This window comes from Rhododendron vialii, chromosome 8a, assembly GCF_030253575.1.
Source record: "Rhododendron vialii isolate Sample 1 chromosome 8a, ASM3025357v1".
Lineage (NCBI taxonomy): Eukaryota > Viridiplantae > Streptophyta > Magnoliopsida > Ericales > Ericaceae > Rhododendron > Rhododendron vialii.
Genome location: NC_080564.1, coordinates 31,211,719 through 31,224,798, shown reverse-complemented (window position 1 = coordinate 31,224,798; position 13,080 = coordinate 31,211,719). Strand labels below are relative to the sequence as shown.

Genomic DNA, 13,080 nt, shown 5'->3' with positions numbered 1-13,080 from the left:
CAATGAAGTATGTGTGCTTTTTTGTTTAATATTTTAAATTCAATGATCGAAAAACTCCTCGACTTAGAGACATAAGAGAATTTTCGGCTCACGAGATCCTGCCTCACAAAGAGGAGAAACTTTTCAGTATCGGGTGGGTATCACGTGGTGCCCGCTCGGCATATCTGAGTCTTCCGATGCGATTTTGGACGGCTCAAATGTTGGAGAGAGGAAAAGGAAAGAGAGAAGAGAAGAGAGAAGGTTGCAATCTGAACCGTCCAAAAGTGCATCGAACAACTTGGGAGTGGCGTGGGACACGCGTGGCACTGAAAATTTTCTCAAGTTTCGGAGGATACGAAAGATAAAAAGGCAGAAAGAGTTCGCTTTTAGTAACCCATAAAACTCCTCCCAAGAAAGCCGTGTCCCGCTCACTGCTTCAGCCTCAATACAAATACATGCATCGGGAAAGATACTTTCTGCATGCAAACGTATTCCCGTTTGAACGGCGATCCGACACTCCCGCGTACCCCTCTCTCTCTCTCTCTCTCTCTCTCTCACTCTCTCTCTCATCAGATAACCGATTGCAACAACTCTCGCCGCCACCAATCCTCATCCTCATCCCCATCCCCATCGATAGCTCCGCTCAAAAAGTGCAAAAAAGAATCTCAACCAGATCGATCGATTTTTATGCGTTGTTCTCCGTCGATGGATCCAGACTCCGTTCCCGTTAGCCCTAACCGCCTCAATTGAACCGAAAAGTCGCGTTTTTTTTATAATTTTTTTCCCTGTTACTATTTCGCTCGTTTTCGTTTACAATTGGTTGTGTGTGCGTTTTTTTGTCGTTGCAGACGAATGTGTTGAGGATTCAGATCTGTAGGTCGCCGGCGAGCTGCATTTGCGTGTTTTTCGACGTCCAGTAGCGCAGAGGTATCGGAGGCGGCGAAGAAGGAGAAAGGTATCCTTAATTGAGTGAATATATAATGGATAAGAAGAAGTATCCGATTGGAGCGGAGCATTATACGTTGTACGAGGAGGTAGGGCAGGGTGTGAGCGCTTCGGTTCATCGCGCCCTGTGTATCCCGTTCGACGAGATCGTTGCCGTCAAAATTCTCGATTTCGAACGCAATAATAGTGATCTGGTGCGTCCTCAATGCATTACACAACGTATATCTACATAGACGGCCATATGAATATATATTTTCTGCTATAGTTCATCTCAATTGGGGTTTTGTAAGTTGATGGGGAAAATAGAATTAAAGGTTAAAACTTTCACCACGATGATACTATCCATTGTACAAAGTGGCAAATTGTTTGCATCACCCAGGAAATTGGCCGATCAAAAAAATATTCGGTGGAAATTGCGGACTATTAGACGTAAATAATGTTAACTGCTTCACTTATATCACACTCCAAAGAAAGGTGAAAGAAAAAAAGCAGTAATTTGTTGGTGACTGAATAAGTGGAGAGACCATCCTTTCCTTACCGTACACACACGCGCGCACACACAGACATTTTGTGCTCTTACAGGTTCCCGGAAGAGTTAATTATTTCTCCATTAGCTAAAACCCTTTCTTTCTTGACCCTAGTTATGGTTTTAGAATTGGAGCTTAAGCAACTTTGTGCTAGTCATAAAAACATAATCTAAATTGCAATCTGAAATCCTAGCTAAATTGATCATGATTTTAGCAGGCTCCTGTCTGAATTTTAGGTCCAATATCTGTTTTCCCCTCTGTTGTAGTAGACTAGTAGTTGTTTATCATGTGAAGGTTATTCTACGAGGGGGAGGGAACATAACACGTGTTAGTCTTAAAAACGTAATTGAAATGGATTTTTAAAATCCTAGCTCAAGTGTTTGAGATTTTAAGTTTAGAACTGTCTCCTGTTGATTTGTGGGATTATTATCTGCTTTCCCCTATGTATTAGTAGTTTAAAGTTTTGGCTATCACAATTAAGCCTATTATTAATGTGTGCCATGACCTAATTTAGTTGTTTAATCTCATGTTGCCATTGCCTTGTAGAATAACATATCTCGTGAAGCACAGACAATGATCCTGGCTGACCACCCTAATGTTCTCAAGTCACACTGTTCGTTCGTTAGCGATCATAATCTTTGGGTCATCATGCCATTTATGGCTGGAGGTTCTTGTCTCCACATATTGAAGGCTGTACATCCCGATGGTTTTGAGGAGGTTGTGATTGCAACTATATTGCGTGAGGTATTGAAGGGCTTGGAGTATGTTCATCACCAAGGACACATTCATCGGGATGTCAAGGTTAGTAGTTTAATTTAGATTGCATTTATGCTTATGTTCTGCAGTTCGTTTCCGGGTTTGTTATTCTTGCTTTATTATGTTCACTAGTCTTGTCACCTTGAACGGCATGCACGCATGGTTGTGTACTTACCCGGCTTCAACTTTGCAGTGCTTGCAAATGTCTTATTCTTCTTTTCTGGGAAATCAACTGTTCTAACTTGTTTTACAGAACTTAGAAGTGGAATGTCACTCAGATTCTTAGTCTGATTGTATTTAGAAGCAGTGAACTTCGAGTAACTCTTATGGCCAGTGTAGTGACTAATTTAGTCTCGTCCAATGTGTATCCTCCAACTCAATTGGCTCTTTTTCCACATAGTTGTATTGCATAGAGTATGATGTCACAAGATTCTCTCTGTTGTGTAGTCTGTCCTGTAAACTGTTTAAACGGAAAGTAAATGGAGGATTACATTCTTGAACTAATCAACAAGAAAGCAAATATTATTGTGTGACATTTGGCAGTTAGACTTTTCATAGGAATAACTTTTGGTTATGCGAAGAGATACCCCTCTGTTTCCACCAAGTGACGATGGACAGATTTGGAATACGGCTAAGTATGATCAAACACAAGGGAAAGGGGCTGTTTTTGGGGCTGTGAACAGTAGACATGAACAGTATTTTGTAAGGAGAGAAGAGTTAGAGAAGGATAGATCTAGGCCTCACACCTAGGTTACCAAAGGCATCACACCTAAGGCCTCTTTAGCATTACACCAAAGAATGAGATTGCATCACACAATCAGTAATGCTTAAAGCTAATTCTTTCATTCATTCAATCATAATTCAGGCTCTTGAGATTACATGACTTATATAGACTCCATAATACTTGAATGCAAATAACTACTCCTATTCCCAATAGGTCTAGGCAGAATGCATGTGTGAATGAAAATAACTATTCATAGATGGCTGGATAGGATGAATGTATACATAAAGGTTGAATGCATTAAATATGTGGTCAAACTTCCCTAAATGAAAAGACACAAGGCTCATGAAAAGTCACGGCCTTTAATGTTCCAGCCAATGCCTAATTAATATCCCAGGTAGGGCCCACATCATTCAACATATGCCAAATTAAGGCTTGGGCCTTAGAACCATACAATCCACCTTTTTTTTTATAGCCTTTTATCGGGTGCTGCCACTTTCCATCACCAAGTTACCAGTCTCCATTCTGTCCAAGCTGGTCTTACACAGAAAATTGAGCTGAAAATTCCCCACTGAGCAGTTAATTATTATCTGCGGCTCTTCCTCAAGGTCCTATGGGCTATGATAAATTAAGAGCTAGCTGTGGGTAAGCAAAATCCAAGTTGATCAGAAAAAACCATGCAGGGTAGTTTCCAAATTGGTATCTGTAAAGTTGTGGAAACAGCCTCTCTGCTTGCAGGGGTTAGGCTGCGTAAATCAACCCTTCCCGAGACCCCGCAATGGCGGGAGCCTCATGCACTGGGTTTGCCCCTATCTGTAAAGTCCCTGATAATTAGCTCTGGTGAGAAGGCAGTGCAAATATGCTTGTAGATTGATGCTGTCAATTCTGTATGGAGTCCGAGAGGCTTGAGGTGGATGCTTCTCCAGAACTCTGGATTGGTACAGTTTACTGCTGACAAATACCAATTAATGTACGATACCTTTGAACTTCTTACCAAGACAAGGCTCCCATAACGGATTAATGTCAATAACGACGGGAGAAGTTTTTGGCGAAGTGAGAAGAACTGATTGTGAAACATTAATGATACCGTGGACAGACTGGTTAAGAAGACACTAAAATTTCATAAAAATGCAGTGACCTGCTGTACTTTGATTATATTACAGATTTTTCTTCGTTATACATAGCTATGGTTAATATTTGTTTGCGGGTTGTTATCACATAAAGAACATACTAGTTTGTACTTGCATTAAAGTAATCTTCCGTTTCTGATAGGCTGGAAATATTCTCATTGATGCAAATGGTGCAATTAAGCTTGGGGATTTTGGTGTATCTGCTTGCTTGTTTGATTCAGCAGAGCGGACGAGAAAAACATTTGTGGGCACACCATGCTGGTATGCATTTTGTGTTTGTGGGTCTACTCATTCCAGTATCTCTAGGTTTGTTTGCCCATAAATTTGGCTAATAATCCTGGGGAATGTTGGGCCCTGACCAGGAGTATTTGCTTAAACATCTTCACCAAAAGTAAAGACTTTGCAGAAAACCAGAAGGATTCAATATCATTTTGTTTGCATCTTTAAAACAGTGTGGCCCAAGGATTAGCTTCCTCTTGGCAATACTGCAATTCCTTAACAAGTGGGGAATCTTTGTTTTGCAGGATGGCACCCGAGGTTATGGAACAATTGCATGGTTATAACTGCAAGTATGTTGATATTTTCACTGCAAGTGTTCCTTCCTTTGTTTCCTGATTACATACTGCGACTGATCTTTATTGCTATTATTTTCTTGCAGGGCTGATATCTGGTCTTTCGGTATTACTGCTTTAGAGCTAGCCCATGGCCATGCTCCTTTTTCAAAGTATCCCCCAATGAAGGTGCATGCTTTTGGTTGCATATTTGTTTGAAATATCAGCTTAAATACTCAAGCTTCTTCACAATTGTCAGGTATTACTCATGACTTTGCAAAATGCGCCTCCTGGTCTTGATTATGAGAGAGACAGAAAGTTTTCTAAGGTACGTGCTTGTAAAAGTGGAGTTAATTTAACCTTGGTTGTGAGTATGGAATGTGAAATTTCCTTTCCGTTTGTTTGTGTTTTTCTTTTCGGTAGTCCTTTAAGCAGATGATTGCTAGTTGCTTGGTAAAAGATCCTTCAAAGCGACCTTCTGCACAAAAGTTGTTAAAACATTCCTTCTTCAAGAAAGCTAGATCCAATGAGTACATAGCGAGAACACTTTTGGAGGGGCTCCCCGCTCTTGGTGATCGTCTCCAAGCCTTGAAGGTCAAATGTGTTACCTTTTTGAGGATATGATTTGGCATGCTGTTGAGAATATTTGGCGTTTAAATGTGTTCTTTGCTAATGAGTGTGCAATTATTATCTACAGAGAAAAGAACAAGACATGCTTGCAGAAAAGAAAATACCAGATGGGCAGAAGGAGGAAATGTCACAGGTTTGAACTTTTGGATGCTCCAATAAGCTAAATAGATATCGATAGTTTGATTTATTTGGTAGCAACATGATTTAATATGATTCTGTTGGTATCTTTCATCTCTGTGCAGAGCTTGGTATACAAATTTTGGCCTGGTCTTTGGTGTTAGACAGTAGGTTCTGTATTTCAGTAGAAATCTTTTCACACGAACCTGTTTTCAATTTTCTTCACGGATTGAAATTTCCCATTTGCACTTCATCTTGTATTCTAGCTTGTAAATTCTGATTATCAGTTATGATCATTTTACATCGATAAAATGGGTGTTACGACGATCATGCAGAATTATGTCAGGAGTATCAATAAAGTTTATCAGTGCATCAAGCAACTAGTGTGACATGAAGACATTTAATAGAAGTTTTGCCATTTCTAGCTGCAATTGCAGTCTTTCCTTTGTCCATCTCTTGTTGGTACGCTTGGTTCTTTTTTAAAAGACACCTTCTCAAAAGATGTCCTTTTTCTCGAGCATACTGTCTCAGGAGATGCCTAGAATATATGAGCTACCGATAGTGAATGAGCAGAATATCTAATCGGTTAGTTTAGTGAATAAGGTATTATCCCTAGTTCAAAAATTTATGGTTACGGACAAAGAACCCATGAATCTATGATTAAAAAAATATTTTCGCATTGTGCATTGGGATATTGGTTGGATGCGTACAACTTCTTGTGGTTGTGCCTCATAATCATTTGTTCTGTTTTTGAGTCTTTTGGCCAGTGGTGTTGATCGTGCTTGAGGGTTCAAAATTTTCTTCCTGAATGATAACTTGCTTATTATTGTGATAATCCCTCTTCCTGTTATGCCATCACTGCCTGCTGTAACTTTTTTCCCCACAATGCTCCCGATGAATATTGTTGTTAGGTAATGGAGTCTTTCATTTGTTTTTTTGCTGATAAATCCTGTTTTCTTCTGTCTGAATGATATGTCACTGATTTGATTAATCTAATCTGTTTAACAACGTCCCTTCTTGTTGTGGTCCATGTTTCTTTTCTAAATGGAATCTTCTGTTTTACTATGAAGGTAGAATCTTTCTTTGTAACATAGTTGGTTTTGACATGCACTTTGCGAGTTGTGTAGGATGAATATAAACGAGGGATTAGTGGTTGGAACTTCAATCTTGAAGACGTGAAGGCTCAGGCTTCCTTGGTAAAATAACTAGCTCTTTATTTTGTTAGATTTTCTGGACTATACTCATTAATTTGATGTAAATATTGGTTCACTAATCAACTTTAAATCTTTGATTGGGTAGATCCAGGATGAGGACACTCAATCTGAAAAAGAACAAGGAGGAAGCTTAGTTACTGGTTCTGGCCTTGACCAAGAAAAGAAATTTCAGCATCAGTTGTCTTCAGTGAGCTACTGTTCACAAGTTTCTGATCCAGTATGTTTACACTCTTTACCCGATTGCCTTTGTTGAGATGTAGCCCTATGCTTCTGTAGTTCCTAATGATGTGGTACTTCATAGGAAGATAACGACTTGATGCAAAATCTACCATCTTGTTCGGCAGTCGACTCAACCATGACCAACAACTTGTATGTCTTGCGTGAATTATCCACACCTTTCCTCTCATAATGTTGTGTCCTGCAGAATAGTTTTCTTATTAGGAGTCCTATTATACGACTGGTGATTTTGCCATGACAATTTCTGTGTATGTCACATTATTATTTTTCATTTGATTGAGTAAAGATCGTTAGGTGTGTAAACCAAATAATGATTAGTTCTTTATTTTCCAGAACGAAGTATGAGAAATCTGATGATGATGCGTACATAGCTAGTTCAACCCAAGAACACCAAGTTTCTCAAAATTCTTCTCCCAGTTTTGATGATAATGTTGAAAATAATTTGGCTGGAAAACCTGGTTTGGTCGTCAATGGAAGAATCTTTGATGGCATGGCTGTGCAAGCTCATCAGAGGAGGGGAAGTTCATCAGGCAGTATTGTATTGCCAGATGCCTGTTTTCTTCCTAGTAAAGGAGAGGGGTAAGATAACCTATGCAAGCTTTGGGACATTTGCTTGAAGTGTTCTTTATCATATTCTTTGGCCAACCATACATTGCATGCACCATTCAACAACTTCGGGAATTCACAACTTTGTGTTAGTGAGCTCTCTTGTACTCCGATATGAATACATACCTGATGTAGGATGGTGACTCAATGCTGCTCGAGCTGAGTCTGTCTTAATAGTGGGTGAATGGTGTAGGGCCTCTGGGTCCATCTGGTTCTATTCTTTTTTTCATGCATGAGTCACTGCGAATAAACACTGCATCAAGAAAAATATTCTACAGTAAGTTTTGTACCCGTCAGTACAGAGTATGTCAGTACAGAGTACTGACGATGGATTAAACCTTTTCTTTCACATTATACCCAAGCTCTTATGTCAAGCTTCCAGTTGTGTTTCTAGATGGAAGCAATTTTCATTTCAATACTTCTTATTCTAATTGCAAGGAAAAACCTTCATTCTTACCATGTGTTACATAATTGTGATGCAATCCATTGCGGGTTTTAATTGAATTTGGGAAATTTTCAGTGACAAATCGCAAAATCAGCTTCAGAAGATCTCAAGTAGAAATGGAGCTCCTATTCTCCAGGTTGCAGACGATGTACCTCCTGAAATTCTGCCAAGAGATTCTAGGCCATTAGGCAAGTAGAAAGAAGCAACTTTTTTTTGCATAGAAAAGTTTATTGAAACCATTTAGTTGATCTACGTTATCCATGTTATATTACTTTCTCATGTACTTTTCTTCTCTTATCATCTAATTGGATTTTGTTTTGACAGCAACAAATGACGAGCAAGATGAGAAAGCAAAGTGTGCAGTTGTTCAACAAAGGGGACGTTTTAAAGTCACATCCGAGAATGTCGAGTTAGACAAGGTACATTACTCTCCATACTTAACGATTATGATTTTGACGCAGGCCAAGACCTGCAAGGTTGGGATAGTCCTGGGATGCCATTCGACCGGGGGTAGTAGATGCCACTCGACGCGACCAAGTCACAAGAGGAATCACTCACTCCAAGCAAGACGCACTTGCACAACACTTAATAATCAACTCAACTCTCCTCTCACTTCATTAGATCAACTATATATAGGGATTACAAATATGAGACTCTTCAAGACTAATAATAAATACTCAACAATTAGACACTTTGACCAAATTAATATAAATCTTCGTTTCCAGATTAGCATTATTATGCTCCTGCATCAGATATAGTCATGTTCCTAACTAAATCTTCTATATTTCTTTTTAGGTAGCCCTGTCTCCCTTGCTACAAAAGAGTCACAGTATGCAGGTTTGTAATTTTCAAGTCAATTCAGTCATGTAAACAATTAACTACAAATGTGTTTTCATTCAATTCAATCACATAAAGAATTACTTGAAAGTGGATTACACTAAAAAAACCCCTTGTTCGTACTTTCTTTTCAAGTCAACTTAATCAAATTGAGTATGAGTTAAAATTGATGTAAGTTACACTGATAACTGATAACCCTTCCTTTTCTTTTGGTAAATACCACTAGGTTTGCCTCTTCAAATATCATTGTGATCCTCACTCAGGGATATTAGACAAACAATGGTAGCTGAAGTCATAAATTTTAGCCTTCGCCCCTTATCCTTTAACACCTATTCCAAAAATAACGGTAGTATTAAGAGAAACAAGCAAATGAAATTCTTTACTCTTTTTTAAGAATGCCTGTTACACAAAGTTGGAATAATTGTGTACATCTTTCCTTTTTCCTTTCATGCTCACTTTGTATCTACGATTTGATTTGCATATAAATCGTATTTGACGTGGAAATCCTGAGTATTACATTTGATAAAGCCATTTTATGGGTTATGTAGGTGATTACCCAACATCCTTCCTTTCCTCTTCCACCACCATCACCATCAGATCCTACACCACCGAAGCTTGTTGGCCATTCCCTTTTTCCGATGGTTCAGTCTGTTTTGCACACGAATATTCATCAAAGGGTATGGGTTTCATATGTGTTCGCATCATTGCCGCTAAGTATTTCGGAATTTTTTATGTATCATTTTATTCTCCACAGGAAATTATCCTAAGCCTATTGAAGCAAGTCTCAGTCGGTGACTTTACAGGTGTGAGCAATCAGTTCTTCTGGAAACTCATTTATTTTATTCTATGTTGCTTGTACTTCATATGTTAGACCAATTGTGCAGTTGATGGAGGAGGTCTACCAATGAATACATCAGTTGCTGAAAAATCACTGGTATGTAATAATGCATGGTTCCTTGGCCTTCTTGAATTACATTTTGAAGAGCAAGATGGGCCTTCTTTAAATGATCAAACCCGTACTATCAGTGGGTCACTGGTCAATGCCATGATGAAAGCTTGACCGGATAGACATGAGGATGTGGGGTTGGGTCTGTATGAACAAAAACAAAACTAGGATTAAAGTCTATGCATGAAAACAGAACTAGGCAAGTTTGGGTCTATGTAATGAAGGCCTCAGCACACATGAAAAGTGGATGGTACTCTTCATGTCTTGGCAGTGAACGTGGGTCATTTCAAAGATTAAACTCTTCAATTAAGGATTATGAATGATGTTGGAGTAATAAGGGCTAAGACTAAGGGGTTGGCCTAGAGGTTGAGGCGCTCCCTTAACAAACACAATGACTGAGTTTGAATCTTATGATTGCAAGAGGCAACTTCCTGATTCGCCCTCCTATCGATGGTAACAAAACAAAATAAGGCTCCATATGATTTTGATGTTTCTCGTTTCTTTCTTCTTTCTGTTAAATTCATTGAACACTTAGGTTCATCTTTCCAACAAGGACAAAAATGTATTCATTCGCCATACTAAATAAGAAACTTCAGATGTTAGCAAAAAACAATTCATGTTTCCTGTTATTTATCTTGTGCTTAGTGTGGAGTTCGTAGGCGATGTACCGAAATGTTGGCAGGCGTAGAACTTGAACCTTAACTGTTGGATGTTCTTTGGTCAACCAAGATGTCAAAGGGAATTGACTATTGGAGGTTCACGGTTGATAGATGTTATCCAGGCTTTGCCTGGGAAAGGCGTCAGACTAGTACGAGAAGACAATCCAAATTTGCTTCAGCAATTCCTTGATAGTCGGTTCTTTTCCTGCCAAGTGGTCTTAATGTTTAAACTGATATCATGTGACGTGGAATGGCCCCTTAAGTATTTTCCTCCTTAGCGCAGTGATTTAAGGAGAAAATTTCATATGCTTGTTGTCCTGTTGCAGCTGGAGGCAGCTCATGATAGGGAGAAGGAACTACTTCACGAGATAACTGATTTGCAATTGAGGTATCCATGATCACGCACACAACAGATTACATTTAATTGTTATAAGAATAATCCCACAGGTTTTGGACATTTTTCGTATTTGATTTTACTTTTTACGCAGGCTAATACGTGCCCAAGAGGAGCTTCAGAAGTATAAAACTGAAAATGCGCAGGTTAGCTTTTGAACTTATCTCTCATTTTTTGTTCCGGTACTTCTCTTTGCTTTCTCTAAACAGTTCATAAACCCTAGTATCTCACTTTTAGGTGTGATTACTCTCCAACTGGCTTGAGAAAGATCAAGAGCAAAATCATCAACCCCAGTACACTGACCAAGAAGAAAAAGAGTAAGGTGATTACAGTTACTAACAGACATGACTATGTCTTTAGATGTTCTGTCTTATGGGTAGATCTATTTTAACTATTAGTAGGCCATGGCTTCGTAGCTCCCCTAATATGTGCAGAACGCTTGATGAAGTTATTCTTGTACATAATCCTCCAATTATCTTCTTACTTTGTGATATATTATAGTTAGACCTTTGTACTTTGGATTGGATTTTCTCTAGCACACAGAAACGTGAATTTCTTCTAGGTTGTCTACGTTTTGAGTTCATCTATAAGTAAATAAATTTGTTCATCTTTGTATATATTTTGTGTGAGGTTGTCATTTCATGCCCGGATAACTTTGGATCTCTACAAGGATGGAGATGGTTTCCTATCTTATCGTCAATAAATGTTGGAATGTTCTAAACATATGTAAGGACTGGCTTCATAGCCAATGGGGGGAAATTTACCTAGTACACCCTATCGGTATTGCTATGGCAGGAAAAACTAAGTTCTTTCTCCTGCCCAGTAGAAATGGCAACTATTGAAGGTTGCTATAACGCTGTGCATGAGTTGATTTCAATGATACATAATGCTTTCAGATAGATTAGTGTGCCTTAGCCTATCAAAAATTATTGGTGGCAAACCATTAAGAGTGTTGGTTGGTTCTAGATCATCGTGTCATGGTAATAATGGATTTACTGACCAGCGTTTCAAGAGACCGAGACGCTTGGCACTGTCTAGGCTCTTGATCATTTTACAGATCCTAGTTATTCATTTTTGTTGTTGACTTCAAGGGATTGTGGTGGTGGTTGTGGGTTGGAAATTTCCAGTTCCTGCTTTTCATTGGTCCTATACATGTATGAAACCTCTTGTAATAATTCGAACACCCTTTAAGCCATCAGTATGTCCACTTCTGGTGATACCACTGGCTTTGGCTATGGAACCGAGTCTCCATTGTGGTCTCTTGTATTGGGCCACAGGATCAAAGGGAGATTGGTGGGCCAAAGAAATTTTCCCTGGATTGTGGAGGGTCTGGATCTGGAAATGGGGCCGGTGCTGTTTGGACCCAGTCACTACTTGGCCCTAAAATTTGGGTGTTCACTATTCAGCCCTGTAAAATAAGAATAATAATGTCAATGGAAGTATGCTCTGCTTAGTAGTGTGTGTGTGTGTGAATGGAAATCAGTGATGCATTCCTCATAATTCAGAAGACATTAATAAATAAATTTGGTAAAGTACCTTATGAATGGGGTTGGGAATGATTTTGATCTAATTTATTCTTATTTATTTTATTTTCATTAGCTCCTTCAGGTTAGGGTGAGTTTCCCCTTTTGCCATTAGTCTGAAGACAAAAAATTTAGCGAAAAGTCACCCTTTGTTGGGAAAATACGGAATCCAAACCAGGATTTCTCATTTGGATTTCTTCAGGTTCACACGAGGAGATGAAAAAAAAAAAAACACACACACATACAAGGAGATCACCTAGAGAATCCTAGTTCTTATTTGCAATAATATTGCGTCCACAATAGGATTCCCGTGTTGTAGGGAGGGAGGTGCGTTCAGATCTGTGTACGCATCTTATGTCAACTCATAATAACCTTGTACTTGAAATTCAGTAGAAATGTGGTAGGACCGCTAGATATTACTGGTAATAGTTTGGTCTCCATTTTCATTCCCACTTAATTCTAGTTACCAACAGGGGGATTATGTCTGCAGTTTTCGTTCAAATAAAAAGATCTCCAGTTTGCTTTGTTACTGGGGACATGGCTATGGTCTTACTTTTGTGGGATGTGATTTTCATCATAATATTGATTACTAAGCATATAAATGTTGTCCGACCAGGGCTTCTAGCTCAGTTGGTCGTGTACAAGTACTTGGGTGCTCTGGATTCGAGCTAATGGAACAATGTCATTGTCGATATCACAGTGACTGCTACTCTACTGGAGTACAATTTATATATGGATCACATTTTCTCTTACCACACTAAGTTATGTGGGACAATTAATATACACACAAAAAGGTTTAGTATTGCACTATGATATCACAGTGACTGCTACTCTACTGGAGTAAAATTTTCCACACAGACAGC

At 38.9% G+C, this 13,080-nt stretch overlaps 1 protein-coding gene across 3 annotated transcripts; it reads left to right on the top strand.

Annotated features, from left to right (window-relative positions):
- The first annotated feature begins 374 nt into the window (after positions 1–374).
- On the top strand, positions 375–11,380 carry LOC131335294 (serine/threonine-protein kinase BLUS1). Of its 3 annotated transcripts, none has more exons than XM_058370598.1 (22): positions 377–705; positions 828–1,118; positions 1,998–2,252; positions 4,201–4,319; positions 4,583–4,627; positions 4,717–4,798; positions 4,869–4,937; positions 5,033–5,203; positions 5,307–5,372; positions 6,484–6,552; positions 6,656–6,787; positions 6,872–6,939; positions 7,141–7,386; positions 7,934–8,046; positions 8,183–8,277; positions 8,654–8,695; positions 9,244–9,372; positions 9,450–9,498; positions 9,580–9,629; positions 10,627–10,688; positions 10,789–10,840; positions 10,932–11,380. In XM_058370598.1, exons 2-22 carry the CDS (start codon positions 960–962, stop codon positions 10,935–10,937), a joined length of 2,079 nt encoding a protein of 692 aa, XP_058226581.1. In that variant the 5' UTR covers positions 377–705; positions 828–959; the 3' UTR covers positions 10,938–11,380. The 3 variants fall into 3 exon arrangements, with proteins under 3 accessions (XP_058226583.1, XP_058226581.1, XP_058226582.1); XM_058370599.1 differs by having other exon boundaries at positions 377–737; XM_058370600.1 differs by lacking the exon at positions 8,654–8,695 and having other exon boundaries at positions 375–705.
- The last annotated feature ends 1,700 nt before the right edge of the window (positions 11,381–13,080 follow it).

What these genes read in the sequence shown, in the direction of transcription:
- LOC131335294 (XM_058370598.1), top strand. Translation starts at nt 960, where the DNA reads ATGGATAAGAAGAAGTATCCGATTGGAGCGGAGCATTATACGTTGTAC. An exon ending in ACACGAATATTCATCAAAGG is followed by an intron (nt 9,373 to 9,449) that starts GTATGGGTTTCA and finishes TATTCTCCACAG; the next exon opens with GAAATTATCCTAAGCCTATT. An exon ending in CAGTTGCTGAAAAATCACTG is followed by an intron (nt 9,630 to 10,626) that starts GTATGTAATAAT and finishes GTCCTGTTGCAG; the next exon opens with CTGGAGGCAGCTCATGATAG.